This window comes from Triturus cristatus, chromosome 1_2, assembly GCF_964204655.1.
Source record: "Triturus cristatus chromosome 1_2, aTriCri1.1, whole genome shotgun sequence".
NCBI lineage: Eukaryota > Metazoa > Chordata > Amphibia > Caudata > Salamandridae > Triturus > Triturus cristatus.
In genome coordinates this window covers 1,000,479,503-1,000,507,460 of record NC_140580.1, presented here as the reverse complement: position 1 = coordinate 1,000,507,460, position 27,958 = coordinate 1,000,479,503, and the positions used below count along the sequence as shown (strand labels likewise).

Genomic DNA, 27,958 nt, shown 5'->3' with positions numbered 1-27,958 from the left:
TAAAGCGCAAACATGTCTTGGCGCTATTTGTAGAGTCGAATTACGGATCTGAAAACTATAATAATGGGTTTAAAGTTCCAGAGCATGGAAGGTAAAACCAAGAAAGGGCAATGAGCCCGTGGTTTGTCAGACATTCCTGTGGAGACACTATTTGGGTTTAGGCTTTATTAACTCTATGATAGTAAAACATGAGCGAGAGCTTTCATGTATGATTTGCAACAACTCTTTATTGAAATTGTTTTTTAGGGATACAGTAATCAGGTCAGACATATTTCTTATAAGCAGTTAGAATATGAGTATCTAGTCAGAAAAAAGATAAGATTACGCAATGCACTAAAATGATCAAGTAAGTAATCACACCAACCTTCCTCAAAACATCTGCACCCTTCACTCCACCCTAATAATACCTCCCCACGAATCAGGTAAGCCTAAAGAAGGAGATTAAAGGGAAAATTAAGAATTAAAAAAGAAACGGTCACTATCATCACAGTAAGTGAAATCTGTGTGTGGTCATCGAATAGTAACAACGAATTGAAATGGAGCTTATCTTTAAAGGATGATTCCATGATCAATTCATGAGTGATAGTCATAATACTAAAAGTGGTTCTATCCAACATTAAACATGTCAAGGAGGAAAATAGATTGAAGCACAGGAGGGGCATACCAATGAGGCAGTACATTTCTTGTAGAGAAGGAATTGGGACGCTCCATCCAAGGACCTTTCCACTGATTTTTAGCTTTTAGGAATGTTCAGGTACATACTGTTGCCAGAACACAAACTTGAGAAAACTAAGGCCTTTATCAAATGATTTAGTAATGGAAAACAGAGAGTGTTATTAAAAAGACTGAACCTACTGCTGAAGAGAGCTTTAATACAGAGTTGAAAAGACTAATAATTGTTAAGACAAATGCTCAGATGACTGGAGCTTGATATTTTCGCATGATGGTCAGAAAACAGAAGAAGTTTGAGGTCAATGGAATAGAAAAATAATGAAATTACAAATTCAGTGTGTGATGGGTTTCAAAATGTTGAACAGAATCTAAGCAGAGTTTTTTGCCTGGCTGAAATTAAACAAAGCCCATGTATTGCAGGAGGATCTGGGAGTGATCAGTCTACATATAGACATGAAACAGAAGGCAGTGTTGTAGCAAAATCAACAGCTCTAGACATCAAACGATAACATAGATATTTTTCATCTGTGTGATTTTGTATAAATTACAGGCGGGCTACAAACTCGAGAATGATTAATGGCAGCTGACAGTCACATACCTGTTAAAGAAAATTGTATCCAATCATGAGTTGTAGCCATAGTGCACAGGATGCTAAATTATTCCAGAGTGCCTCTTACAAACTTAAAAACAGCAAGATTTGACAGACACCATACACCTTTATCCTCAGGTTGCCTACCACTGAGGTAATCCCATTCTCAGTGGCTCTGCACAGATTAACACTGCCCTGTTATAGATCGAGGAGATGGTGGGTCTAAACTTTTGGAAAATTGTTCTGATTGCAGCAATCTAAGAAATAGGACAACAATTGGTTGGGTTTGTGGGGTGGAAGGCTGGCATTTTCTCCTTCTCAGTATTGGCATCTTTGTTGTTGATGGAGCATGCTTTAGTGTTACATGAAAGTCATTCTGCACCATGGGTAAGTCTTACAATGTTATTTGTAAAATTCTTGTTATTCTAGGGAAATACCTACGAATTCATGAAAAACCCAATGCTCTAAATCCAGCGTTTTACTGGTCAGTCTCACACCGTATTTAATGGTATTACAAGCTCAGCATTAGAGTGTTCTTAGTGGTAGAGGGAAGTAGGGAAGGTTTGTCAGTATTACCATGTAAACATACTGTACTGTGCACACTGTACCAAAAGTCACAGAGTGATATAGGTAAATAACTCATTGTTAAATATGTCTTACATGGTTTTAACAGATAGACGCACAGCTTTTCCAGAAAACCTGCAAAATGGTTCAAGAATACACATTGTGTTAAATTGAAGTCTTTCATGTTTAGAAGGATGTCATCTAAAGGTATCTCTAAGTTTTAAAGTTTTCAGGCAGTTCACTCAGGGTTACAGAGAGGTCGTGCAGTGCTGGAGAGAAAGCACTCAATGTTACAGTGAAATCTTTCTGATTTATATTATACTTAATTTCAACTAAAGAAATATTCATTATGTATTAAAAAAAGTGGGGCAGACCATTATAATAATAAAGACTCATTTGAATAAATGTACATTGTTGAAAAGACTTCGCTTCAATTCCAGTTAGTAACTGCTGGTGTGACTTAGATTAATCAGTGTAACTAAATGTTGCCAAAGGTCTAAAAGGACGGAACTTCATTTCACATGTTTTATAGGAATAGTAGTACCCTTTTCCCGTGCTCCAGTTAATACCCTCTGCGTAGGTGGTTTGTGTGCCAGCAAGGTACAGTCCATTGAGATTGGCATAGTGACAGGCTCCGTACCACCAGCCTCCCTTATATAGTCCAGCACAGCTGCCTGAATACACATCGTTGTCCTGGTCTTTGGTTGAGAATGGCTGATTCAGATGAACAGCAAGGGAATTTCCTGTAAAACGAGGAGGACAGTTTATTTCTTTAATGGTACTAATGTTTTAATACAGTGATTTTACATACACACACAAACATGCATTCACACATACATGTCTGCTGAAACACACACAAAAACAGACAGTATGCCCCAATGCTCCTGATTTTCAAATGTGAGATTCTGTCTGGGGAGTTAACTATGAAAAGCTAATAAAGGTTAATTCACTAGAATGATTTATATAAATAGATTTTGTTTTCTATACTTTGCCTGAATTTTCCATACATTTTGTTATTTATTTCATTAATTTCCCAAGCAAATTTGATTTTTACTATTCATTCTGAGTTGTTATATCTCACTTACAGAAAGCCTTAGGTGTTTGAAGAGGTCTCATCTCGTCACACACCACACACAGCATACAGTGTACAGATATACAACATACAGATACACACCATACACATAGATATGCATACAGAAAGGTGCTCATAGACAGCCCACTTTTTGCAATTGGCTACTGTAGTAAAGCAAGACATAGGCATTGGATGTAGGGGTTCTCCGTGAGCATTTGTGTCTGCAAATGGCTTTTTACAGATGTAAACTACTTTAAAAAGCAGTCCACAAAGACATTTCCATTAATTATTCCTTTTCAAATGTGTTTATTCTTTCATGCATCGAGTTGCCACCCCCAGGCTGACTTTCCATGCGAACTCCCATCCACCTCCCACTCATGTGTTTCTCCCTGATGTGTCACCACCCACCCCTTCTTGCTCCCCATTTTTTAATTATTATTTTTCTGTTGTGGCATAATATCATTCGTATTTGCAACTGAAAAATTCAGAAGACACTGACAGGTACATATTCTCAAAGATATATATTTATAAACTGCTAACCCATCCTGTTGGCTCCCCCATCCCCTGAGTGATCTCCAATGGCCTTTAAAGAGAATTCTGTTGTTAGAGTCACTGAGAGTTGAAGTACACCATTATAGGATACCAATATCGATTAATAATACATACAATACATCTTTACACCTTCTTTACATTGGTGAGAATATGCAGCAATTAAATACCAAGGACAATAAATGACAACACAATTCCTTCCCTTATCTTTATTAATGAAATGAAGTACTTTGGTAGGAGAGGAGGGAAGTAGGAAATAAATTACAGAGCTGTTGGGATGCACAGAGGGGCATTTTACTAGTCTATCCATACTCCAGCAACGATCAGCTTCCAAAATAACCATGTTAGTTTTTACCTGTTTGATTCTCAATGCCTTGGAGCATCTGTTGAACTTGTGCTTGGAGTTGACTGTTTTTTTAACCAAAACCCACTGACCCACTTCCCATTTGTTGTCGCACCTATGTTTACATTCTTTTTGATGTCTCTCTCTCTTCTAACATGTTCTTCCCACAACCCCCACAGGTCCTCCCCTATTAAGCCAATTAGGCAAAAACTTTGATCCAGGTTTTCTCCCTTTCAGGGCAAGGAAAGGGGAAGTTCTGGATATGTTGTTGGTAGATGTGTGGTACGACCATAACATTTCTGTAAGATTTCCTTCTATGTTTTTTCCTGCCACATGTGCCAGTTGAATGGATTCTTTTATCCTATGGTTAGTGACTCTTCTAACCTCCAACCCATTTGCTCTGGGACAATATAAAGGAGTACAGATGTGTTTGATAGACAGATCTTTTAAGAATTCTTTAATTTCTTCTGATACAAATTGTACACCATTGTCTGTTACCATTGAACTTGGGATAGCTTCTATAGCGAATGTTTTAGTAAGAAAATGTATTAGAGATTTGGTGCAGACATTGGTTGCCCACCAGGAAGTCACCCAACAGAAATAATAATCCATTAGTATAAAAATATATTTCTTAGTTATCCCTTGTAAATTTATTCGGCCAATAATGTCAAGTCCCAGTTTATCCTATGGATTAGTAGGTACTTCTATTGAAGATAAAGGGGCTTTTGTATCATCTTAGATGTGTCACTCCACTGCAAGCAAAACAATCCTTCACCTTGTTTTCTAACATAGAATCCATTTTGGGGAACCAATATTCTGAACGGGCTTTGTTTTTTGTGAGGCTCCTACCGAGATGATCTTCGTGGTAAATATCAGTGATGTGATCCCTAGTTCCTTCCGGACGAGTAACTTGGTCTCCCTTTATTGCAAGATTGCTGTTTATAGTTAGTACACCTCTCAGATTCCAGAAACATTGATGGTCTTCAGGCAAATCCTTGCACCTCTCTGGCCATCCCTTCCCAATTCTTATTTTTACTTGTGAAAGAGTCGTATCTAGTTCCATACATTTGTCCCAGTCTTTCTGCAAAATGGCAGGAATGTCTATTTTAAGAACAACTTCATCTACCACTTGTGATTCATGTCCTACCTTGTCTAAAACTAACCAGGATAGGCAGTCAACAAGCACATTTTTCTTACTAGATGCTTACTCTATTTTGTAATTAAAGCCTAATAGATCCAGAACCCATTTCTCAACACATGGTGTTGTTCTTTCCATACCTCTTGTGGAAAAAACGAATCAAGGGGTTGTGGTCTATGCGTAGAATGAGCGGTACTCCTCACAGGAAAAAATGTAAATGCTTTATGGCCCAAAAACTTGCTGGGTCTTCCTCTTCTATTGTGGAATTTTTACATTCTGATCCAACCAAAGTCCTAGAGGCAAAGGCCTGTACTCTTTCCTCTCCTCTTCAAACGGAGATAAAATAGCACCCAGCCCTATATTGTTGGGATTGGTGGTAAGAGCCGTTTTGAGACTGGTATTGAATCTCCCAATGGCAATATTGATACATTCAAATGTAGACTGGCACCCAGGATTCCAACTAAAAGGAACAATTGTTTTTTTAAGTAGAGCCCTTCATGGATGTACCTGATCAGCAAACGTCTTCACAAATTTGGACATATATTCAACTAATCCTAAAAAAGATTTAAGTTCCTCTTTATTTATGGGAGAAGGTGTTTCTGCTTCTGATTCATAAAACAAAGTTTTGGCTTTAATCAATCTCCTGAGCTGGTGTGTTCCAAATAATCAACTGAAGACACACCTATTTTACATTTATCTAATTTGATGGTGAATCCAGATTTTTCTAGCTGGCCTAACACTTCCCTCAACAATAGATAATGTTCTTTTTCTGAGCTTCCACATAGGATGTCATCTTTGAAGCACATCGCTTTTTAATATCTTGGAAAATGTTTTGCATAATACTTTGGAAAACCAATGTTGCAGAAGCGAGTCCAAAAGGAGTAATGAAAGATGGGAGATTTTTAAAGTCTTCATGTAAGATTACCTGATGGTACGCAGAGGATAAATCAAAAATGCTGAAAATGTTGGCTTCTTCAATGAGTCACAGTACCTCGTTAATCTTGGTTAAGGGATGCCTGTCTGTCCGATGTTTGTGTTCAAATCCCTAAATCAATAAAGAGGCTTATATTTCTTACCATTATCCTTAACTGCTATAGCTATGGGAGCCGACCAAAGTCTGGGTTGGACCTTTCCCAGGCCGGCCCCCTGTCTGTCACCGCGGAGCCCATTTCTCCCTGTCACACGCTTGACAGCATGGTGGGTCAGCCCGGGCCCCACCGGAGCACTGACCGAGAGCATGACCATGGTCTCCTTTCTTGCCAGAGAAGGGGAGAGAGGGCGTCCTGTGCCTGCGGCTTCTCCATTGCCAATCCCCACTCTTTCGTAGGAGAACCCTAAGTCTTGCAAAATACAGGAGTAAAAGAATTCTCCCAAGGCCTGCAACTGCCGCTGCCCTTGGTATTGGCTGTCACTGCCATACAGTGGGCTCAGGGGGCTTTTGCTTTGGTATGTCTTGCGCTGGTTCAAGAATTTCACCCCTAGCGGGCACAATACGAATGCCCCGGCCGTCCCTCTTAATCATGGATCCAGTTCAAATGACCAACAAAATAGAACCGGAGTCCTATTCCATTATTCCTAGCTGAAGTATTCAGGTGACCGGCCTGCTTTGAACACTCTAGTTTTTTTAAAGGAAATGCTTCGGAACCCCAGGACACTCAATCAGGAGCATTAAGAGGGGCGCTGAGAGGCAGAGGCTGGGAAAGGCAGTAGCTTGCCTCGCAGCGGACTGCCAGCTCATTCCCAAGATTTAACTGCAGCTTTAAAATACACTACTTTGGAGCTGGAATTTCTGCAGGTGCCAGCACCAGATTTGCCCTTCAATGGATCCTCGTTAAAGGATTTAAAGTGTACTCATTCCAATTACAGGGCCTCGAGATAGCCCTGTATTGTTCTTTTGGTTATTACCTCTCTGAGTCTGGAGTGGATAATTTGAGTGCCTGCTGCCTTCCTTGGATGTGGTAGCCATTTCTCAGTCTCCCTCTCCGGAATCAAACCCTGATTCCTCGTTACCATTGATGGTCATCATAGTAGGCTCAGAAAGTACCACAAAAAGTTGATAGGGCAGACATCGGAATGTATCGTCGCCATCACGGGGATGTGCGATCGGCCTGAGGTTATCTAAAGTCACCAAAGCTGCCGAGCAAGCCCGGATTGGTCTTGGTCTGATAAATGCACGCATCCCAGGAGGTCAGCATTCATCGGCATGTATTAACTCTAGAATTACCACAGTTATTCAAGTAACAGATGAAGCAATCAAAGGAACCATAACTGATTTAATGAGACATTCACAGTTTCACTGTACCGGCCGTGTGTACTTACATGTGCATGGCTTAATCTTTGAGACAAGCATATGCTACTGGCAGGATCAACCAGGTAGACGCACCTGCTGGACGGGTTGTCGTTGGTCGCATGCCCATCCCCCGACCGATCTTCACACCCCTCTGGAGCCTGATGGGGATGTCCACTCACCTGGGGTGCTTGCTGGGGGGACAGGTGGGGTCGCACGGGCACTGGCAGGCCCAGCCGTCGAGGCAGGTTGAGGTGAGCCTGAGCAAGACACAGCTATGACAGCCTGGGTGGCGAAGCACACCCCATGAAATGGTCATTCTGAGATACTGCGGAAATGCACTATGCGGAGGAGGGCATTAGTGTGGTACACAGTTTTCTGGACTGCCAGGCAGGGTCTGGGGCCTGGAGCCACCATCCCCCTTACACTCTGATCAGGCCACTGGGGGGCACAAGCTGCCAAGGCTGTTCAGCCTTCGCTCTGCTGGGCAGGGTCTCCAGAAATGGCAGCTCCTCAAGCCAGACCAAGTGAGAAACACCAGACCACAAAGGGGTCCAGGGCCCTGTCCCTAGTAATCCTGAGGAAGGCTACCCTCCTTTCTTGTAATCCGTGTGCACTGAGTTACATAGGGGACCGAAGGCGTACATTCACCCAACCTCTTGGAGCGCTGGCTGGGCTCAAGGAAGCAAATGAGCCTCATTGGGACTTCCTGGGCAGCCGGCTATCTGGTTCCCCCAGTGGAAGCAAGGCGTGCAACCAAATGGCGACACTCAGGGGACCCTGCAGCCAGGTGCTTGGAGCCACAGCTGGCCCTCAGGCATGGGGTTGCAAGGAGAGTAGGGTAGCCCCCACCCCAGGGCCTGCCAAGGCCCTGTTCCTATGCCATCTGCTCGCTGACTGAGAACCACCAGACCAGAAGGAGGTCCAAGGTACCCTATCCCTAGTAATCCGGAGTAAGGCTACCATCCTTTCTTTTAATCAGTGTGCACTGAGTGACATAGGGGACGAAGATGCGCATGCACCTGGCTGGGCTCAAGGAAGCAAGCGAGCCCTCATTGGAACTTCCAGGGTATCCCAGCCATCTGGTCACCCCAGTGGAAAGCAAGGCTTGTGACCAAGTGCCATGCTCAGGGGACACAGCAATCCAGGTGTTTGGAGCCACAGCTGGGCCTCAGGCACCTGGTCACAAGGAGCACCCTGACTCAGGGGCCCAGAAGCACCTTGTCACTCAGGCGAAGAGTGGGAGGCCTCCCCGTGCCTGATGGAACTCCGTCCAGGAACCTTGGCAGTGTGGCAGGCTAGAAGATGGAGTCCGGGGTGGGAGGGCCTGCCCTGGGGCCTGGTGGGGCCCTTGGGCTCAGTCAGAGCTCCTGTCCAGGCCCATAAAAATGATTATTGCACTTGTTCTACCATTTTTGTTCCCTTAGATTTTGGACTCTAGCTCTGCCAGCACCCAGGGAAACCTAGCCAACCTAGATATAATCAGGGTGGGCTGTCTTGCGTGGCTCTCACCATGTTTTATTACCCAGAATCCCTTGCATACCTCAAACTTTGACTTTAAAAACACATTTTCCACACATTTCTGTAATAGAAAGCTCTGGAATCTACAGGGAGACGCAAACTTCCACCCACCTGGCATTCCCCCAGGTTTCCCACTACAAACGGGAGGGGAAGCACTTCTCACAAGACTGAATAAAGAAAAATGAAATCCCACTGCTGTAAACAGCTGAGGGATTTCCTGGACATGTGCAGAGGACGTAGCGATTACATCCTCCACACACGGCCACTGTGGCGGAGGACGTATCAGTTACATCTTTACCACAGAAAGGGTTATTACACAGCACAGTGTGCTCTCTGCCTTTATCCAAATTAACAGCTTCTGCAAAGTCGTGGCTCTGGGACAAATGTTTTCATGCACTTCAGGATCATTGGTGCATCTAACTAATTGGTCTCTTATCAATGAGTCTGTAAGAACCCCAAAATCGCATGTGGCTGACAGCCCTCTTAATGTTGCTATGTAACTAGCCAACTTTCGTGTTTACCTTAAGACCTACAGAAAAATGTGTGCCTTTCAAGTACAATATTAATTTTCTCTTTTAAAATGTTTCTTGTGTTTAATCTGGTACACATCCAATAGAGTTTCTTCCTTATCCTCAGCGACAATACTAGGTTCATGTAAATCCTCAAACACTTTCCTGGCATGTATGCCAATATTATGTATTAATATATGTTGTTTGAGATTAGATGAGAATTCATCTCCTCCAATAGCTATCAAGTATGATTCAAATAGTCAGTTCCCCATCTTCATTTAAAAATGGAGGAGGTTGGTTCATATTGGTTGCTCGCATGGACTTTGTAAGGAAGAATGTACAGGAGAAAATGTAGGAAAGCATGAAAAAATTAGACAAGAATACTTTTAAAGTAAATGGTAATGGACGACACCATTGCAATATGAAACTAAAAGAGGCACCAAGATAATTTATCGCTGTCAAAAGTAAAACCACCACTATGCATTATTATATACTGAACATACTCTAATTAAATTTGAGAATAATATATTATACTTGCGTTAGCGAAATTTACGTTATACAAATCATGAGATTTCAGGTCTATAAATGGACAGTACAGAGTACAATCAAGACTTCAAAGGTGAAGCCCACATGCAATCAAGTACAAATTCAACAGAATTATAGCATCAATATATTTATACAGTCTCGCCAACCCCGCTGGATTGCAAAATAAGAATGTTGCACCACAGTTATAACTGTCTCACCAATCCCCTAGGGGTGGGCGGAATTTGCGGAATTAACCTTCGCAAATTATCGCGAGAATGTTTAAAATTATCGCAAACAAGCAGAAATATCGCAAAGATGCGGAAGTTTTTTTCCGGCATGTTCGCGAGATTTTCTGCATGGTTGCGGGTCGCCAACTTACCCATGTGGTTGCTTGCGGGCGCGGCCATCTTGTTTTGAGTTGTTCATGATCGCGAGAAGAAAGACGTGATCGCGCGACGCATGACGTCACTGCGGGCGCGAACTGTCGTGAGACAGCGCAAATGGCTAAAAACAATACAACATCTCATGGAGAACGCGACCGGATCAAGAAAACTTGTCGGCGAACGCAGGGATTCAGGTAAGGCGATCGCGCGCGCGCGAGAATGTATCATTTTACAGCGCGAGCAAGAAACAAATTATCGCCAAGCTGCGGAAACCGGAATTTTTGACATTTTCGCGCTCTCCGCGGAACGCAAAAATGTCAAATTATCGCAATTTCCGCGAACGGAACGAAATTTTTGCCCAGGCCTACAATCCCCTTCACTAGGATGACCTCAAGCTGCACTTTTACCATACGAGGTGAGAAGAGTGGTGAAAACTAGTGATGAAGAGAGAAAAGTTAATGAAAATTATAGGAACTGCGCAATATTTTTGAGGAAGCTAAGATGACTGTTCCTTGTTACGGACTCTTTTAATGCTGGAGACCTCAGGATTGTGTAGTGCATTGGCAACTCCACCTTCCTCTCCTTGCTGGGTCGTCAGGCCTCCACGACTCCTCCTCCATTCTGTGGCACTACCCAGGGCAGGATGCCACGGATCAGGGCATTGTTGGAATCGCATCAACTCCTCCTCTATGCTGCAACACAAGCTTGTCATGGCTGTCCAGGAACTGTGTAACTCCTCCTTCATGCTTATACAAACCGCAAAGAGAACAAAAGACAACCCCAATCAGGCAAAAGGACAGGATTCCGCCACAGAGCTTAAGACATAGGTAGGGAGTCACAGGCACACTAGGGAGCGCAGTGGTTCCCAGGCACAGAGTAAAGGAGTAGGCAGAACCTGAGAGAGATCCAGACAGAACTAGCCCCACTGGTATCTCGAATCACTACCTTGCGGTGGGTTGGGGCAAGTGGATTCCAGCACCTGCCTAGCTCCATCCAGGACAGGCAGTTTGAAAAGCCCACCAAGGCTTCAGAGAACCCCACACTGGGAGAGGGAGATGAGGTAAGGCTTGAGCTGGGTAGTTAAGTTGGGCAATCAGCCATTGGCCGATGGGACTGTGATTGAAGCCAGCTGGTGGTTGGGTTTTTTGGTGCACTAAGCAGCCAACCTGCCTGCACCATCTCCAACATGAATGCTCCTGGCCATTTCCCACAGGGGGGAACAAAGGGGTGAGGTACTAGCAGTGGAGGGACCACCTCACATGTTAGCGGGGGGTGGGGGGGGGTAGAGCTGCCCAAAGACAAGGAACTGGCACCAGCCAGAAGGACAGAAGTCGTAAGAATTCTCACCTCCTTGGGCCAGTACCAGCCACTTTAAAGTCCATTTGCTGCATCCTGGGCAAAAGGAAGGGAGATGGCAAGGGTATGAATACCTGCACTGCCTTGCTAGAACTCACTTTGGGATTCCAGAGAGGCAGCGTAAATGTAAACTACTTTAAAAAGCAATTCACAAAGACTTTGCCATGAATACCTTTTCAAGTGTGTTTATTCTACTATGCATAGAGTTGCCACCCCCAGGCTCACTTGCCATGCTAACCCCCATCTACCTTCCAACCACACACAAGCTAACTAGAGCCACACTGCTGGCAAGCACTCACTGAGGGGTGTCTGGGGGAATGACGGAAGAAGAGATGAAATCAATGAATAGCGAAGTCAAGATTGTGTACAAAGGACTCCCTGGACAGAGCAAAGGAGTAGTGGCTTCAGAATTGTGGGCACGCTTTTCTACATAAAGCAGTAATTATGGACAATGATGTGGTGTGTACTGTTTTGGGTAAGGTAAAAAAAGGCAGCGATACCCGGGTTGATCAATAGAAACCCACTACCACGCAGGAGAAATTTTCAGTCAGTAACATGGGATCTGGCAAAGGCAGCAAACACACTGACCAGATTAATAGGTACCAGCAACACCAACATGGCATGGCCATCTAACCATGTGAGCCAATCCGTACTTACAGCATACTCTTTTTCTGAGTAGAAGAAACAACCGCAGTCTTAAGGCAGCTCCTCTAGGGTGTACCAAGTCAATCAATAGCATGGCAGAACCCCAAAGAAGTGAATGAGAAAGTGTGGAAAAGGCAACTCTTTGATATTTTTACACTTTCTGAACATGAAAGAAGGGGGACAGGTAAAGTTAAGAGTAGTAGTACAGAATTCTCCAGGAAGGATAGAAAGAGGTTGAGTCCCTAAGAAAACATCATGAACTGGTTGGATGCTTTTGCCATGCTGCTAGCCATCAGTATTGAAAAATACCCACAACAGGGTACAGCCATAGTGAGGTAAAACCAAAGTATGATTGAAAAGTTCAAGTGTTATGGTGACATGACTTGGCTGCAATACAACTTGAGTTTCAGACAGTGTATGGAGATAGAATTAGGGAAGTCATGGGATCAGAAGGATCCAGAGGAATTAATGGAACAGGTGAGGTCAAGAGCAAGGCTGTGGACAGGTCACCCAGCTGTTTTCTTCCAGCCCTGACAGGTATGACAAGTAGGAGGTGAAGGCAATCCCAGGCAGCACTACCTCAACCTGCTAGCCAGCAAAACACATAAGTGGTTTAGTTTGAGACTGGGTGTGATACCTAGTTGTAATGGGGGTCCGCTTTCTTTTGCCTGCTCCACTTCTCTCCTGCATCCCACCACTCCTCTATCTCAATTGCAATGGGAGGTGGGGCAGAGTGGGTCTACAGTGGGAGAACTCTTAGATAACACATATTGTATTTCTTTACTTGTGGTATATTCACACCTCTCTGCTTTTTTAGAGACCTTAGGTTAAGTGTACAGGTTGTTATGATAATAAAAATGATTTCAACATAATTGTAATTTTTCTAGGCATAACTACAACCCTGCTTGACAACATGTGGAGACAGTGAAATGCTGTGCCAAATTGATCACGCTATCCAGTCACTTTCAATAGTGATGGGATCTGTCACAAATACTTGTGGCCATTCTAGGTACTAACACTGTATAGACGGTGTCCAGGGAGAGTTAGCAGGGTTGTGAACCAATTTCAAATATTAGGGTATTACTATCATGTCATCTTTAGAGTTTTCTTTACCATATTTGGTTAACATATTTGAAATTACAGTATTGTCACTAATTCTCCTACATTTCTATTGATCGGGTCCCTAAACTCTAACAAGCCTCTTCACATGGCCTCAGTTAGTTCCAACATGCACCCCCAACTTTGCCTGTGCACGTCACCACTGGCATGCAACACCCTTGTGCATACACAGCTCTGCCAGTCTACCTCATTCCTGACCAGCACATATCGTGTATACACACAGCTGTGCCAGTGTACATCAATACTCGCCTTCACATTCACTGTATTCATCCAGCTCTACCTTTGCAACTCATTCTTGATATGCATGCAGGGGCTATGGCAGAGGAGCATCGGCTCTTCCACCCCCTGCCAGCGCACTCAAAAACGTAAAAAAACTAAAATGATAATAAAACAAGTTTAAAACCCATTTTATTATTTATTTATTTGTCTTGCGCTGAGACTTAGGGGCGGGGACAGTGTGATGATAGGCACTGAGTGAGAGTGGTAGGTGTCCTGCCTTCACTGCACATGCACAGTGAAGCTCTCTCCAATTCCAGCTGCATTGCTGGGTTGGAGAGAGCATGCAGAGTCTGTCTGGGAATGCAAATCATTGGCGCTCAGGCCAATCCTGATGCTGCTCTCATTTAGCGTCTGGATTGGCCGCAGTGCAGTTAGGGAGACTATGCTTCCCTGCAGAAGAGAGCAACACGCTGCTCAAGGTTGACAGATGCAGGTAAGTTCTTTTTATTTTGTATTTCTCTTCCTCGTCTCCCATTCACCCTCCCCAACCCGCAACCTGCCTCCTTTCCCTGACACGAGCTGCTCCTGTATGCATGTACAACATGCACATAGAGCTCTGTCAACTGGCCTAAACCCTGGTCTCCACAGACCATTTACACACAGAGCTCTACTGATGCTGCTCAGACATGACCTTCAAGAACCCATAGCTCTAGCAGAACACCTAAATTATGATCTGATCTGTTTGTACCCTATGAGAGTTCAACTCTCTCAGTGCACCTCATTCCTAACAATGACAACTTGTACTACCAGTGCACCTCACTATTAACCTGCAGTTACACTGTTCACATGCAACCTTACCAGCCAGTGCACCTCAATCGTTAAGCGCATTTAAGACGTACAAACGGCTTCACCATTAATATTCAGTCCCAAAAGCACAGGTCTGGCCTTGTATGAGTATGAGCCATGGGGCCAGAAGAATAAGCAGAAAAGACTGGGAGCTGAAGCTCAGCAATAGCGTCAAGGATGTGAATTTGATTTGTAATATGAGAGAATGGATGCCTAGATGAATACATGGGTGAAAGGATGCATATAGTTAGGTATTACAATGCATGAGTGGGTGAAGGATGGATGAGAGGGTATACGCCGTGAAAGGATGCCTGCCTGGGTGGGTGAAAGGCTATGGGTGAAAGGATGCCTGCCTGGGCGGGAAAGGAATGCTCGGGTGGGTTAAAGCAGGATCAGTGAAGCGGTGAAAGGATGCGTGGGTAGGCAGATGGATGTTGGTGAAAAGTGCATTGAGAGCAATGTTTGGATGGATGGATATATATATATATATATATATATATATATATATATATATATATATAGATGGATGGTTTTCAATGGTGAATGACTGGATGAGAGAATGTAAAGCTTAAATAGTGTGCATCCAAGCCAAGGGTGGGGAATACTAAAAAAATGAAATGATGATTGGATAATTGCTTGGATGAAGAAACAAGGGAGTTCTTCTGGACGTAGGGGGCATGCTCACCTACTTCACTTGCTTAGAATGGTTTTACTATTATCAAAGCTTTGATTCAAAGGGTATCACAGTATTTTTTAAGCGAGGCAGATATTTTGTGTTTCCCACCCATCATTAATCATCACCTCCCTCCCTACCCTTTGGCAGTTTGCCACTGGCACCCATGATGACCTAACAGCTGCATGATTCTATTCGTCACTGCGGTGTTGGCTTTGCAATGGGCGTCTGTTTGAATAAATGTGCCATTTACAAAGTTTTCAATGCATGCAATGCAAAAAGAAGATGTGTTTCCCTTCCCTCCTAGTGCCCACTCAGTCACTTCCTACCAGTATGTCACTCCTTTATTCTTTCCAAAGTTCTTTCCCAGCCTTCCAAGAAATTTGAAAAAATCCATTCTTTGCATGCGCCTCATTTTTCTAGTAAAGTGATATATTTCATCAAGGCGTCCATAACAGACTTAAGCCTCTTCAAATTCTTCCCTTTCAACATTGTCAACCAAGGTGACTCAGTACCCAAAGCTTAGGCACATGATGATGATCAGTAAAATGTCTGCTACTTACTTACAGGGCCGAATTCCTCAAACGTACCCTGCAGTAGATTAAGTTAGTTAGGTTTCCTATCCTTACTGCCAAGCAAATGTATATATTGGAAAAATAAATGAAAAAGTGTGGTGGAGGGTGAGGCCAGGGAGTAAAGTAGGACTAAGTAAGTGCCTTGACCTCTGCAGATATGATAGTCTTTGACAAATGTGTCAAATACAATCTATAGCCCATTCCCTGTACTGCAATGCATTGATTTTCCCATCTACTACTTACGGCAGACAGGATGTCCGCATGATTGATTTTATATGTTATGAGTATCAATATACATCTGCCTTGTAGTCAGCTGACTAGTAACGACTATGACTCTGACGACTATGACTAGTAACAAGTATGACTAGGGTGACAGTTGAGCTAACAAGGGTCTGGTAATTTAGCAGAGAGAGATTTTTTGTACTCAATAGTGTATATTGCCTTACTCATTAATGAGAGGTAATTGATTTGAATGTTCCCACGTTAAGTGTCTGTTTCGTTTTTTTTGCTAGGAAATCCTTTAAAAAAACTGTTTTTTTACACTGCTGTGCTATGCTATATTCTGCCTTAATTCCTTTCAGACTTTTAGTGCATTTGCCATTTGCCTATAGTTTTATGTAAAGCATGTGTGAGTAATGGCTGTGACTCTAATCATATCAAATCAAATCGAATAGCCCTAGGGGACCAGCAATGTACTGCTACTGTGCCGCCAACTACATACTTTTAAACAAGTGTTCTGCACAGAGCATGTTTTCTGATTTCTCATTTTTCTTTCTAGCTACTCCTGCTGTCAGTGGTCATCCAAATTGGCAGGATGTAGTAGCCCAGCTGCAGCAGAAGAAGCTGGAAGGTATATGTGTACCAGTGTGTCAGGGTCAAGGTGACGTTATCCAGAAGTGCTTGCACAGGAACAGAGATGCTAGTTCCCAACTCCCTCTACAAGGCAGCCAGAGTTCCAGTAATATTCACCTGGACTCCGCAACTACCCTACAGGGGAAAGGGGGGGAGTGGATAAAATAATAAACCAAGAAGAGACTGGTCCTGAAACACCGGTTCTCTATTATTCTCCTCTGCTTCTTCTTAGCGCTGCTGGCTGCTCTTGTAAATGAGAACCTTAAAACAAGAACACAACACGATAACTATCTATTCCCTTCTACTCCTAAATCTCTCTCTATGTGTTATCACCTACCCTGGGTTTCAAGCACTGTGCCCCTCCTCTGTATGTCTGTCTTGTTGTGTGGTGCTTCTCAAATTCCTTTCTGTAGGTCTGGATACTCTTCCAACTCTTTTTCTCTACAAAACATCTTTATTTTAGTTTTTTCTCATAACCTCTTTTCCTTTAAGATTTGTTTTAACCTTGAAATTATTATTGTTTGGCTTACTTCTAGAGTGGAGTATTTCAAGCTAGTCTTCTTCTTCTGTGTATTCTTCTTGAAGTGTGGTTCTCTAACGCTATACTATTCTAAGCTCTAAGCTTCTGTATACCTTACTTTTTCCTTATTTCTAATTATCTACTACTAGAAACTGTGGTGAGTATATTTCTTCGTATTGTCTTTTTCAACACTATTAATTAACAAGTCTGTCTATTTTCTCAGGTTGAATTACGGATTACTATGGCTATCAGGTAAGTCTTCTATGCGATCTTTACTATCATATTCTTTTTTCCATTCTATCTCTCATGCCTCTCAATGTACTTAGCTTCGGTCTTCTCTTTTCCGTCACAGGATGGCGCTCAAAGACCTCCGAATTTCTGCTCTGGAAAGCGGAGAAGTAATTGGAAGTCTTCACGAAGGTAGGAGTGAATTCGTCGTCTTTTCCGTCTCTGTACTATTTTCGGAACTCTCTTCTGTATCTCTCACGGAGTTATATAACGTTCCTGACTTGGAAAGCTATTCTGTTGCACCGGCGCTGACTAACTAACTCATTTACTCGGAGCTCTAAGTTTCTAGCTGTGATTCTCTAAATTACCTCAGTGAAGTGCGCATTCCTCTTGGAGCGCGCGCCTCACCTAACCTCTGGACACCTGTGAGAGAAAGACTAGACTGCCGCTATGCTTCTAGTGCGGCCGCCATCTTGGAATTCCTTTTTCTGTTTAATTCGGTCCATAAATTGTTCTTTGCCCGTCTGTTCAGTCTTGGGCGGCAGAAAGACCCCAGCGTTGCCCCCATTACCGCCTCTTCGTCCTCTGGAGGCCTGACAGTACCCCCCAACAAAGGAGGTCCTCTCATTCCTGGTTTGGTAGGGAATCTTTGATGAAACGATTTCACCAATCTAGGAGCATGAACATCTGATTCTAATTCCCAAGACCGCTCCTCAGGCCCATAGCCTTTCCAGTCTATCAAGTAATATAGTTTTCCTTTTGCTACTTTGGAATCCAGAATTTCTTTCACTTCGTACTCTACCCCTGATTCTAACTAAATGGGTCTTGGTGTCAATTCACTGCGTAAGCCTGCTGATGCCTTTTTTAACAAAGAAACGTGAAAAACGGGATGAATCTTCAATTTAGGAGGTAATTTTAACTGATAGTTAACTGGTGAGGTTTTCTCTTCTATCAGATATGGTCCTATGAATCTGGGCTGGAATTTCCTGTTTCCTTTTAGTCTAAGGTTCTTTGTGCTTAACCAGACTCTATCTCCCTTTTCAAGGGAAGGACCCTCTCGTCTCTTTTTATCTGCATATTGTTTGTATTTCTGTTTTGCCTGTTCTAAATTTCGTTTGGCAGTTTGATGGACCTGTTCTAGATGCGATACCAAAGCTTTTACTGCTGGAACAGAAATATCAGTTTGTCTAATAGTTGCATTTGGGTGTCTCCCATAATTTAAATAAAATGGGGAATATCCTGTCGAGACATTTTTGGCGTTATGTGCAAATTCTGCCGCCCATAACAACTCTGACCACTCTCCTTCTTGCTTCAGAAGGAACAACCTCAAATACTGCTCTAACTCCTGATTCGCTCTCTCTGTTTGCCCGTCTGTCTCTGGATGATAACTAGTCGAATACTTGGCTTCAATTCCCAATCCACCCACAAAAGCCTTGCAAAAATGAGATACAAATTGTGTTTCTCTGTCTGAAATAATGACCTTGGGGACCCCATGTATCTTTACAATTTGTGTACTAAAGTGGTGGGCTAACTGTTTGGCTGTAGGAATTCCCTTCAAGGCCATAAAGTGCGCCATCTTAGAAAATGCATCTACGAACACTAGAATAGCATTGTAACCCAAACTTGAAGGTAAATCCACTATTAAATCTAGTGTAACGGTATGCCATGGATATGGTGGAGTGGGTAGAGGTTGTAACAATCCCTTGGGGGCCTGCCGTTCCGATTTTCCCTGTGCGCAGATCTCACAAGTTCTAACGTACTCCTCAATGTCTCTGGTCATATGAGGCCACCAATAATGTCTCTTGATTAACTCTTCTGTCTTTGTTTCTCCTTTGTGCCCTGCCAAAAGATTGTCGTGACATTCAGCCATCACCTGATTCCGTAACTCTGGGGTTGGCAAGTACAAGGCTTCCTTATAATAAGGCAACTGATGCTGAATTTTCATTTCTTTATCTTCCGCAACCCAATTCTGTATTTCCTCTGGGCTCATTTGTTTGATGATCTGCTCCTTTAAATCAGAAGATATTGTAGCTCCAATAATCTTCTCACTCGGAATTATAGTTTGATCTTCGATTTGATTCTTCTGATCATTTGTTCCCAATCTGGATAGAGCGTCAGCCTTCCCATTCTGGGCTCCTGGCCTATAGGTAATCACGAAATCGTAGTCCGCGAAATACAATGACCAACGGAGTTGTCTTGGTGTTAGTGTCCGAGCTGACTTCAAAAATTTCAAATTCCTGTGGTCGGTGAAGACTGTCACTTGATGCTGAGCCCCCATGAGATAGTGTCGCCACTCTTTAAATGCATCCTTGATTGCCAGTAACTCCTTTTCAGTTATGGTGTAATTTACCTCTGCTGATGTTAGCTTTCGTGATCTATAGGCGACTGGATGTAATTGACCTGTTACCTTATGCCGTTGGGATAATACCCCTCCAACTGCCAGATCTGAGGCGTCCGTTTCCACGTAAAAGGGTTCAGTAGGGTCGGCGTGTAGGAGTATCGGTGCGGTAGTGAAGTCTTTTTTTAGGAGTTGAAAGGCCCTTTCTGATTCTTCCGTCCATTCAAAACGCACTCCTTTTCTAAGTAGGCATGTCAGGGGTAATATCTTTCGTGAAAATTCGCTTATAAATCTTCGATAGAAGTTCGCGAACCCGATGAAACTCTGGACTTCCTTGACACACTCCGGGGATTTCCAATCAACCACTGCTTTCACCTTCTGCTCGTCCATTTTCATTCTAGCCGGTGATAGAACAAAACCCAAAAATTCCACTTGGGAGACACCGAATGCACATTTCTCCAATTTAACAAATAGTTTGTTTTCTCTAAGCTTCTGTAGCACTCCTCTTACTTGTTCTTGGTGCTGGCTCGTGTTTGACGAATAGATTAAAATATCGTCAATGTACACTATTGCACATTGATCAATATACTCACTGAGGACATTGTTGATGAAATGCTGGAAGGCAGCCGGGGCGTTGCACAGACAGTATGGCATAACTTGATATTCAAACAGCCCAAATCGAGTCCTGAAGGCTGTCTTCCATTCATCTCCCTCGCGTATTCTCACAAGATGGTAGGCTCCTCTGAGATCTAATTTTGTATAGATCTGCGCCCCTTTCAACTGATCCAATAAAACTGAAATAAGAGGAAGTGGGTATCGGTTCTTTTTGGTGATCTTATTGATTGCACGATAGTCAATACAGGTTCTGAGATCTCCCTCCTTCTTCTTTGGCATGAAGAAAAGAGGCGAAGATACAGGTGACTGGGATGGACGAATGAATCCATTCGCCAGATATTTATCCAAGTATTCATTCAAGTGGTGATGTTCTTTTTCTGTCAAGGCGTATACCCGGCTGCAGGGGAGATTAGAACCTGGCTCCCAATCTATCTTACAATCGTAAACCCGGTGGGGTGGCAATTGTTCTGCTTCTGTTTCGTTAAAAACATCGGCAAAATCTTCATATTCTGACGGAATCTCCTGGGAATCTATCACACAGACAGACGTCTCCGCTGTGCACAAGGCCTGAGCTGGATTGCACTCTCTGGTTCCCTCTTTCGTTTCGAAACAATTTTTTCGACAATATTCTGAATCCATCACTATGGTTCTTGTGCTCCAATTTATCGTTGGATTATGTTCTGTGAGCCATGGAAGGCCCAGGATGAGTTGAAACTGTGGTGCGTCAATTAGATTGAATTGAATGACTTCTTCATGTCCATCACAGTAGGTCAATTGTACCTGTTCTGTATGACTTACTATTGGTCCAGATGAGAGGTTCGTTCCGTCTACTGCCCGTACCGGTTCACTTTTGGGTTTCAAGATAGCTCGTAACCCCACCTTAGCAGCAAACTTTAGATCACAAAAGTTTCCGGTGGCTCCGGAATCTATCATTACTGAAACTTCTGTCAACGTTTCTTGCCTGAACTTAAGTACCATGGATAAAATTAGATGTGGAGCAGACGACTGTAGAGTGTTACCCACTTGATGTTCTTTTGGAGTTGCTTTCTCATTAGCATCCACCGGTCCAACTCCCGCTACTGGTGGTGCTGCGAGTTTTCCTTCGGCTTAAAGGGGGTCTTCGGTTTTCTTGGACAACCCCTAACAAAATGCCCGCTGGAGCCACAATACATACATAGATTTCCTGCCCTTCTTTTCTCTTTCTCTTCTTTGGTTAGGGGACCTCTTATCGTTCCAATTTGCATGGGTTCCGAATTCATTTGTCCTTCCACAGCCTTATTCCCTTCTGGCCGAACTCGATCAAATCTTGGAACTATTGGCCTGAAGTCTTTCCTTTTTTCTCCTCTTTTCTCTCCTTGACAAAAGTCTATTTCTAAGACCAGGTCCACTAATTCTGAGATTTCGGTGGGTCTATTTGGTATCTGTGCCAACACATCTTTAAGTTCGTCTCTTAAACCTCTATAGAAAACTGCAGCTCTTTTGCTTTCTGGCCAGTCCGTTTCTACGACTAATTTATTGAATTGGGCCAGATATGCTACTAGATCTCGGTTCCCCTGTCTTAGGTCCAATAATTCATTATCTACTGCTTGAGATATTCTCCGTCTGTCGAAAATTCGAAGAAATTCTCGCTTGAAGTTTTCATAGTTTTGTAACAGAGGATCATCCCGAGAAACCAGAGGCATTGACCAGGACGCGGCATCACCGCTCAAGTACGATAAAACAAAGGCCACCCTAGACTGCACATCTGGGAAAATGGAAGGGCGACACATGAAGTGCAAAGAGCACTGAGTAATGAATAGCTGTGCCTTTTGTGGGTCTCCACTAAAACGCTCCGGAGGAGCCAACGGAATAACTGGGGACAATGAATGGATTACTTGTGTAGTTATTCTATTTGGGTCTTCAGTAGATGGGTCCCTCCCTGAGCCGAATGGTTGCTTTACTCGTTGAACTAACTCTGCTTTCTCTTTTCTCGAGTTCATCACCTCCTGCCTCAGGTTTTGGTTTTCCTCTCTTACTGCCACTAACTCCTTTTGAATGGTCTCTAACACTACTCCCAAAGTCTGTAAGTTTATTCCTTCTGCCATCTCTGTCCGGGTGCAAGTATACCACTTGGGCACTTCACTCTGTCAGGGTCAAGGTGACGTTATCCAGAAGTGCCTGCACAGGAATAGAGATGCTAGTTCCCAACTCCCTCTACAAGGCAGCCAGAGTTCCAGTAATATTCACCTGGACTCCGCAAGTACCCTACAGGGGGAAGGGGGGAGTGGATAAAATAATAAACCAAGAAGAGACTGGTCCTGAAACACCGGTTCTCTATTATTCTCCTCTGCTTCTTCTTAGCGCTGCTGGCTGCTCTTGTAAATGAGAACCTTAAAACAAGAACACAACACGATAACTATCTATTCCCTTCTACTCCTAAATCTCTCTCTATGTGTTATCACCTACCCTGGGTTTCAAGCACTGTGCCCCTCCTCTGTATGTCTGTCTTGTTGTGTGGTGCTTCTCAAATTCCTTTCTGTAGGTCTGGATACTCTTCCAACTCTTTTTCTCTACAAAACATCTTTCTATTAGTTTTTTCTCATAACCTCTTTTCCTTTAAGATTTGTTTTAACCTTGAAATTATTATTGTTTGGCTTACTTCTAGAGTGGAGTATTTCAAGCTAGTCTTCTTCTTCTGTGTATTCTTCTTGAAGTGTGGTTCTCTAACGCTATACTATTCTAAGCTCTAAGCTTGTGTATACCTTACTTTTTCCTTATTTCTAATTATCTACTACTAGAAACTGTGGTGAGTATATTTCTTCGTATTGTCTTTTTCAACACTATTAATTAACAAGTCTGTCTATTTTCTCAGGTTGAATTACGGATTACTATGGCTATCAGGTAAGTCTTCTATGCGATCTTTACTATCATATTCTTTTTTCCATTCTATCTCTCATGCCTCTTAATGTACTTAGCTTCGGTCTTCTCTTTTCTGTCACAGGATGGCGCTCAAAGACCTCCGAATTTCTGCGCTGGAAAGCGGAGAAGTAATTGGAAGTCTTCACGAAGGTAGGAGTGAATTCGTCGTCTTTTCCGTCTCTGTACTATTTTCGGAACTCTCTTCTGTATTTCTCACGGAGTTATATAACGTTCCTGACTTGGAAAGCTATTCTGTTGCACTGGCGCTGACTAACTAACTCATTTACTCGGAGCTCTAAGTTTCTAGCTGTGATTCTCTAAATTACCTCAGTGAAGTGCGCATTCCTCTTGGAGCGCGCGCCTCACCTAACCTCTGGACACCTGTGAGAGAAAGACTAGACTGCCGCTATGCTTCTAGCGCGGCCGCCATCTTGGAACTCCCTTTTCTGTTTAATTCGGTCCATAAATTGTTCTTTGCCCGTCTGTTCAGTCTTGGGCGGCAGAAAGACCCCAGCGTTGCCCCCATTACCGCCTCTTCGTCCTCTGGAGGCCTGACACAGTGGCTGGTGGCCCTGGAGGAGGGGAGGTGGTCACTGCCCGGGGGGGGCAGCCATCCCCCAGCACCTCCAGCCTCTCAACAATGGCACCACAGTCCGCTGCCAGCAGCCCACCAGCGTTCCATCACTGCTGCCCCCCCTTCAATTTCTGATCGCAACTTCCACCGCATTATGCAGAGGATGGACGCCATAGAAGCCAGGCAATTCAAGATGGAGGGGCATCTTTAAAAGCTCCTGGCCGCCGTTAGTGCCCTCTTCCACCCCTTTTTTTAACCTTAGTGTTGGTGGTTCGGACTTATTGTGGGTAAGATGGGAGTTGGGACCGAGACAGTTTGGACTTCAGTTTTACTTTTTTTGGGCCATTTTGGACATTGGTTGGGTATAGGGAGAATTATTTGGGGAGAGGGGTAGGCCAGTTTAAGGTTGAAGGGGTGGGGTTATATTATTGCTGTTAGGGTAATAAATATCATTAGTATATTTTACAAATCTTTTTTGGGGGTGTTTTACTTTGCACTGATGCCAGCAGCCTGTTTTTAAAATCTGCTCATAGCGTATAACAATTAGTTGTGTGGAACCCTTGTCCTACTACTACTCACCTAGTCTCTGCAGTCTGCAACTATATTGACCACTAAAGGGAGGTGGGAGGGGGGTTTCCAACTTTCCACTTTCCATTGCCTATATTGACTACAAGTTCAACGGTGCTCCATAGTTCTCTAACCTGAATGTATGAAGCCAGGGCTGCATGGTTTCCCAAGGTGCCACGGCAGTGGTAGTGGCTAGAGCACTAACAATGAAGGGGAAGCGAGGTTCCATTCCCACCGAGGTGGACTCCAACTGTAGTATTAATCGGAAGGATTGGATACGTTTGAACGTTTACGCAACACAATCCCTTAGCAATCATGCGGATGAATAATGTTCTTCTATATCCAAAATATTGATCATTTTTAATGCATAGGTGGGAAAATAGGGCCAGTGTGGACTATTGTTTAGGTAATAGAAGAGCTGATGTTCCTGCACTGAGTTGGTGTTGCTTTCACCATATCCACCCCACCAAGTGTGTGATCAATTAATGGTGTAAATTATTAAGTCAGACCTCAACAAATTGCACAGCCCGGGTGAAGAGGTTTAGGGGTTTGATGAATGGATGGGAAGGGGGATTTGGGGAAAGGTGTGACAACGACAAACACGACACAAAGACAATCTTAATCTGGATGATGAGCCTCCATTGCAAAAGTTTCCAAACAGTCCATCAGCCCCAGAGAGACCCAAGTTATATTATTATATCTAAATGTTCTGTCACATAAGTTTGAAAAATAGTAAATAGAAATTAGTAGGAGTGAAGAGAACAAAACATAAAGTTCTAAAAACTGATTCTTAAAAGAAAAATGATACTGTATTGCCAAATTGGGTGGTGCATCTACATTCTTCTTGCATTGTTTGTCAATCTTGGGTGCCTTGCTGAAGCAGTCTGGTAAGGTAAGCGTGAGTCTTACGGTGCTTTTGCCTTTTGAGTAGAGGCGGCCTGCGGATTGTAAAACAGAAATGATATTGTAGAATCAAGGAGAAGCACAGAAGGTAAACTTCATGAGGAGTGTTCCAAAAAGAGGATTAAGAGGCAGAGCAAAAGAATTGTCATTCTGCAATCATTCATTTTTTGACTGTTGTGCGATCAATTCTGTGAGGGCAATTCAATTACAAGACCAACAACCAACAATCACAGACAAGTTCCTGTATGCATCGGGATGATCAACCTCACAGCTATCATGATGATCATGAGCAGACACACTCAGCAGCATTGCATTGCCCAAATCAAGTATCAGTGCACCTCTCACCAGTCCACAGAGTTGAGTAGGCCTCTTAGAGCCATAGCCAGGCCATGTTGGTTTTCGTGAGGTTGATAACTTCCTCCTTCTGGCAGTTGTTGAAGTAGTCACACTCTGAGTCCTTCCATCATTCTCCTGATTCTGAGTAATGAATAAGTACAACTACGTACCAACTCCAGTCCCACTCCCAATTCACATGAGAGAGATAGACTGGCAGTGCAATGCTGTTGATAAACACCAAGAGAAACTTTGAGTCATTTTATTGCCGTAAACTAGATTTGTATTTGTTTGCTAAAGTGACTGGTAGGGTCTTTGAGGAGTGTGAACCAGAAAACAAAGCAGTGAGGACCCAGCAAATAAATCTCACTAAATATCAAAGGGGAAGGAACAAATCACCTTCAGAAAGAAATAATCACCCGTCGTCACCAATATTGTAAATCATCACAAAGACAATCAAGCTTAATAGTTATTGTTAAACACCCACTCTCACTGTCTGCCACTACCACTTGTATCATCTCAACGTACTCACAAACCACAATCACTCATAATATATATCACCCTTGCTTTGGTGCATGCCACTTACCTGTTCTAATTCAAGCACAGTGGTACATTGCCAATTGTCTTTGATTCACGAAACACACATTGGCCAGCCTTGTAAATTAAATATTGAGGGGCAATCCTCCGAGGAGAATAAAGAAAGGATAGATAGGCACAGGATGGAGGCAGGCATTGTCTCTCCAATGTCCTTGTGGTGAATGGGGAGCTTCTTCACTGCACACAGGTCCAACTCCAATCCGGCCATATAATGTTCCCCATGCTATTTTTTTTTTTTTGTCAAAGCAGTTTGGTGATAGAAAGTTCTGGCCTACTCAGTACAAGTCAGGGAAGTAGAGTTCATACTCAACCTCAGGTGGTTCGCCCAGAAGTAGATCAGCTAACACACTACTGTCATGACCTGAGTCTGACCAATCACCCTCATCCTCTTCCTGTTGTACTTCAGGTATGGTGTAATTTGGTGGTATAAAGTGCTGATTCATTTTGATCATGGTTAATCTCTCCATGTTTTGGTGCAAAAGACTGGTCCTTCTCACTGTGACAATAGTACCAGCTGCACTGAACATGCGCTCAGCAGACACCCTGACTACCGGGCAAGCCAGATACTTTCACCCCTTCGATGCGCGTGACGGAGCGGTTCCGTCATGCGCGTCGGTCACGCTGTGCGCATGACGGAACCGCTCCGTCACGGCCCCGCCCGCGCAAGGAACCTTCAGCACGGCGCGGTAATCAAGATAAGCCTCTGTTGGGCCTTCCAGATAAGCCTGGACTATCCTCTCAATAGTCATTGGTACCCCACCTGCTCAACCTCTTTTGCCTTGGCCTCCTCACAGAACTTTAGAAACTTTTAGAAACCCTGCCTTTAGAAACCAATTAAATGGAGGTTTTGGGTCAGATGATCTTGCTCCTGTTTTTGCTGGTGTTCTTTGTGTTGATTTTAGCTGCTGAGAGCCAACAGCACTGCCCTCAGGCTCTGAAGTTGAAGGCTGCACTGCAGAAGTTGTGCCCTAGATGAGTGGGCCTCTAATTTCCAGCCATTCTTTTTCTAGGTGGCTGGCTTTCTCAGCAATCCACATCTTGCAGTTTGAAACATCCTCATCTGAAAAAAGAATTAAAGTGAGCAGTAATTGTACCATGGATCAAGAATTGTGGCACACATTTAATGTTTTGATGACACAATATCTCTTTGCACCCTTGTATTAACAGATAAGTGAATGATTAAGCCCTCTACCAACTCATGCACATCTTTTTTCATCCACACTTGCATACATTTCAGACACCTCCTTTAGCTGTTCCTGTAGCAAATGCAACAACGAGATAGCTTGACCCTTGGTACTGTCCCCCTTGCTGACTTCCCATGTGAAAACCTCAAAAGGAAGCAGCATCTCTCTCAGGCATTTGACTAGTCCTTATTGGTCAATATCAATGATCATACCTTTCACAGTTGCATCCCCTCTTTGCATGACATATTCATTTGTCGGTCTGTACAGCTCAAACAGACATTGCAACATGCAATATTCGAGTTCCAACGTGTTCGAAACCTCCTGTATGAATTCTTTAACTGCCATTCTATTACCATTCTGAATGACCCTCAACAGCTTCCGGGCTTTGAAAGAATGGCTGATATGAGTGTAGATTCTTCTACAGGTGGACATGAAGTTGCTGACTCTTATTTTATGAGAAAGTCCTGTACAATGATGTTGATGCAGTGTGCCAAGCACAGGACCCTGAAATAGCCACCATCTGCCATGGCCATAACTATATTACTGCTATTGTCAATGGCAACAAATCCAATATCAAGTGCTCTTTGTCACAGCCATTCAAGGACCTTGTTGTTAAAGACATCCAATATGTTTGCAGCTGTATGGTATTTCTCCATGGGGAACATCGCTACTGTTGCATGTTTCCGAGCTCCATTAAAAAGTTCAGCAGTGTCAACACCTGCACACCTACAGATATAATTTCTCTAACCCCCACAAAATAGATT

At 43.4% G+C, this 27,958-nt stretch overlaps 1 protein-coding gene and 1 pseudogene across 1 annotated transcript in view; both read right to left on the bottom strand.

Annotated features, from left to right (window-relative positions):
• Positions 1-208: 208 nt before the first annotated feature.
• The window catches only part of LOC146868569 (ficolin-2-like), a 304,347-nt gene continuing 276,597 nt past the window's right edge, over positions 209-27,958 (bottom strand). The window contains exons 6-7 of the mRNA XM_085611372.1: positions 2,370-2,568; positions 209-428 (exon numbers count right to left, since the gene is read on the bottom strand). Coding sequence (XP_085467498.1) covers positions 419-428; positions 2,370-2,568 — 209 coding nt within the window. The 3' untranslated portion in view covers positions 209-418. The remainder of the gene's footprint in view (positions 429-2,369; positions 2,569-27,958) is intronic.
• Positions 6,308-7,300, bottom strand: LOC146868570 (18S ribosomal RNA; annotated as a pseudogene; the record flags this gene model as incomplete).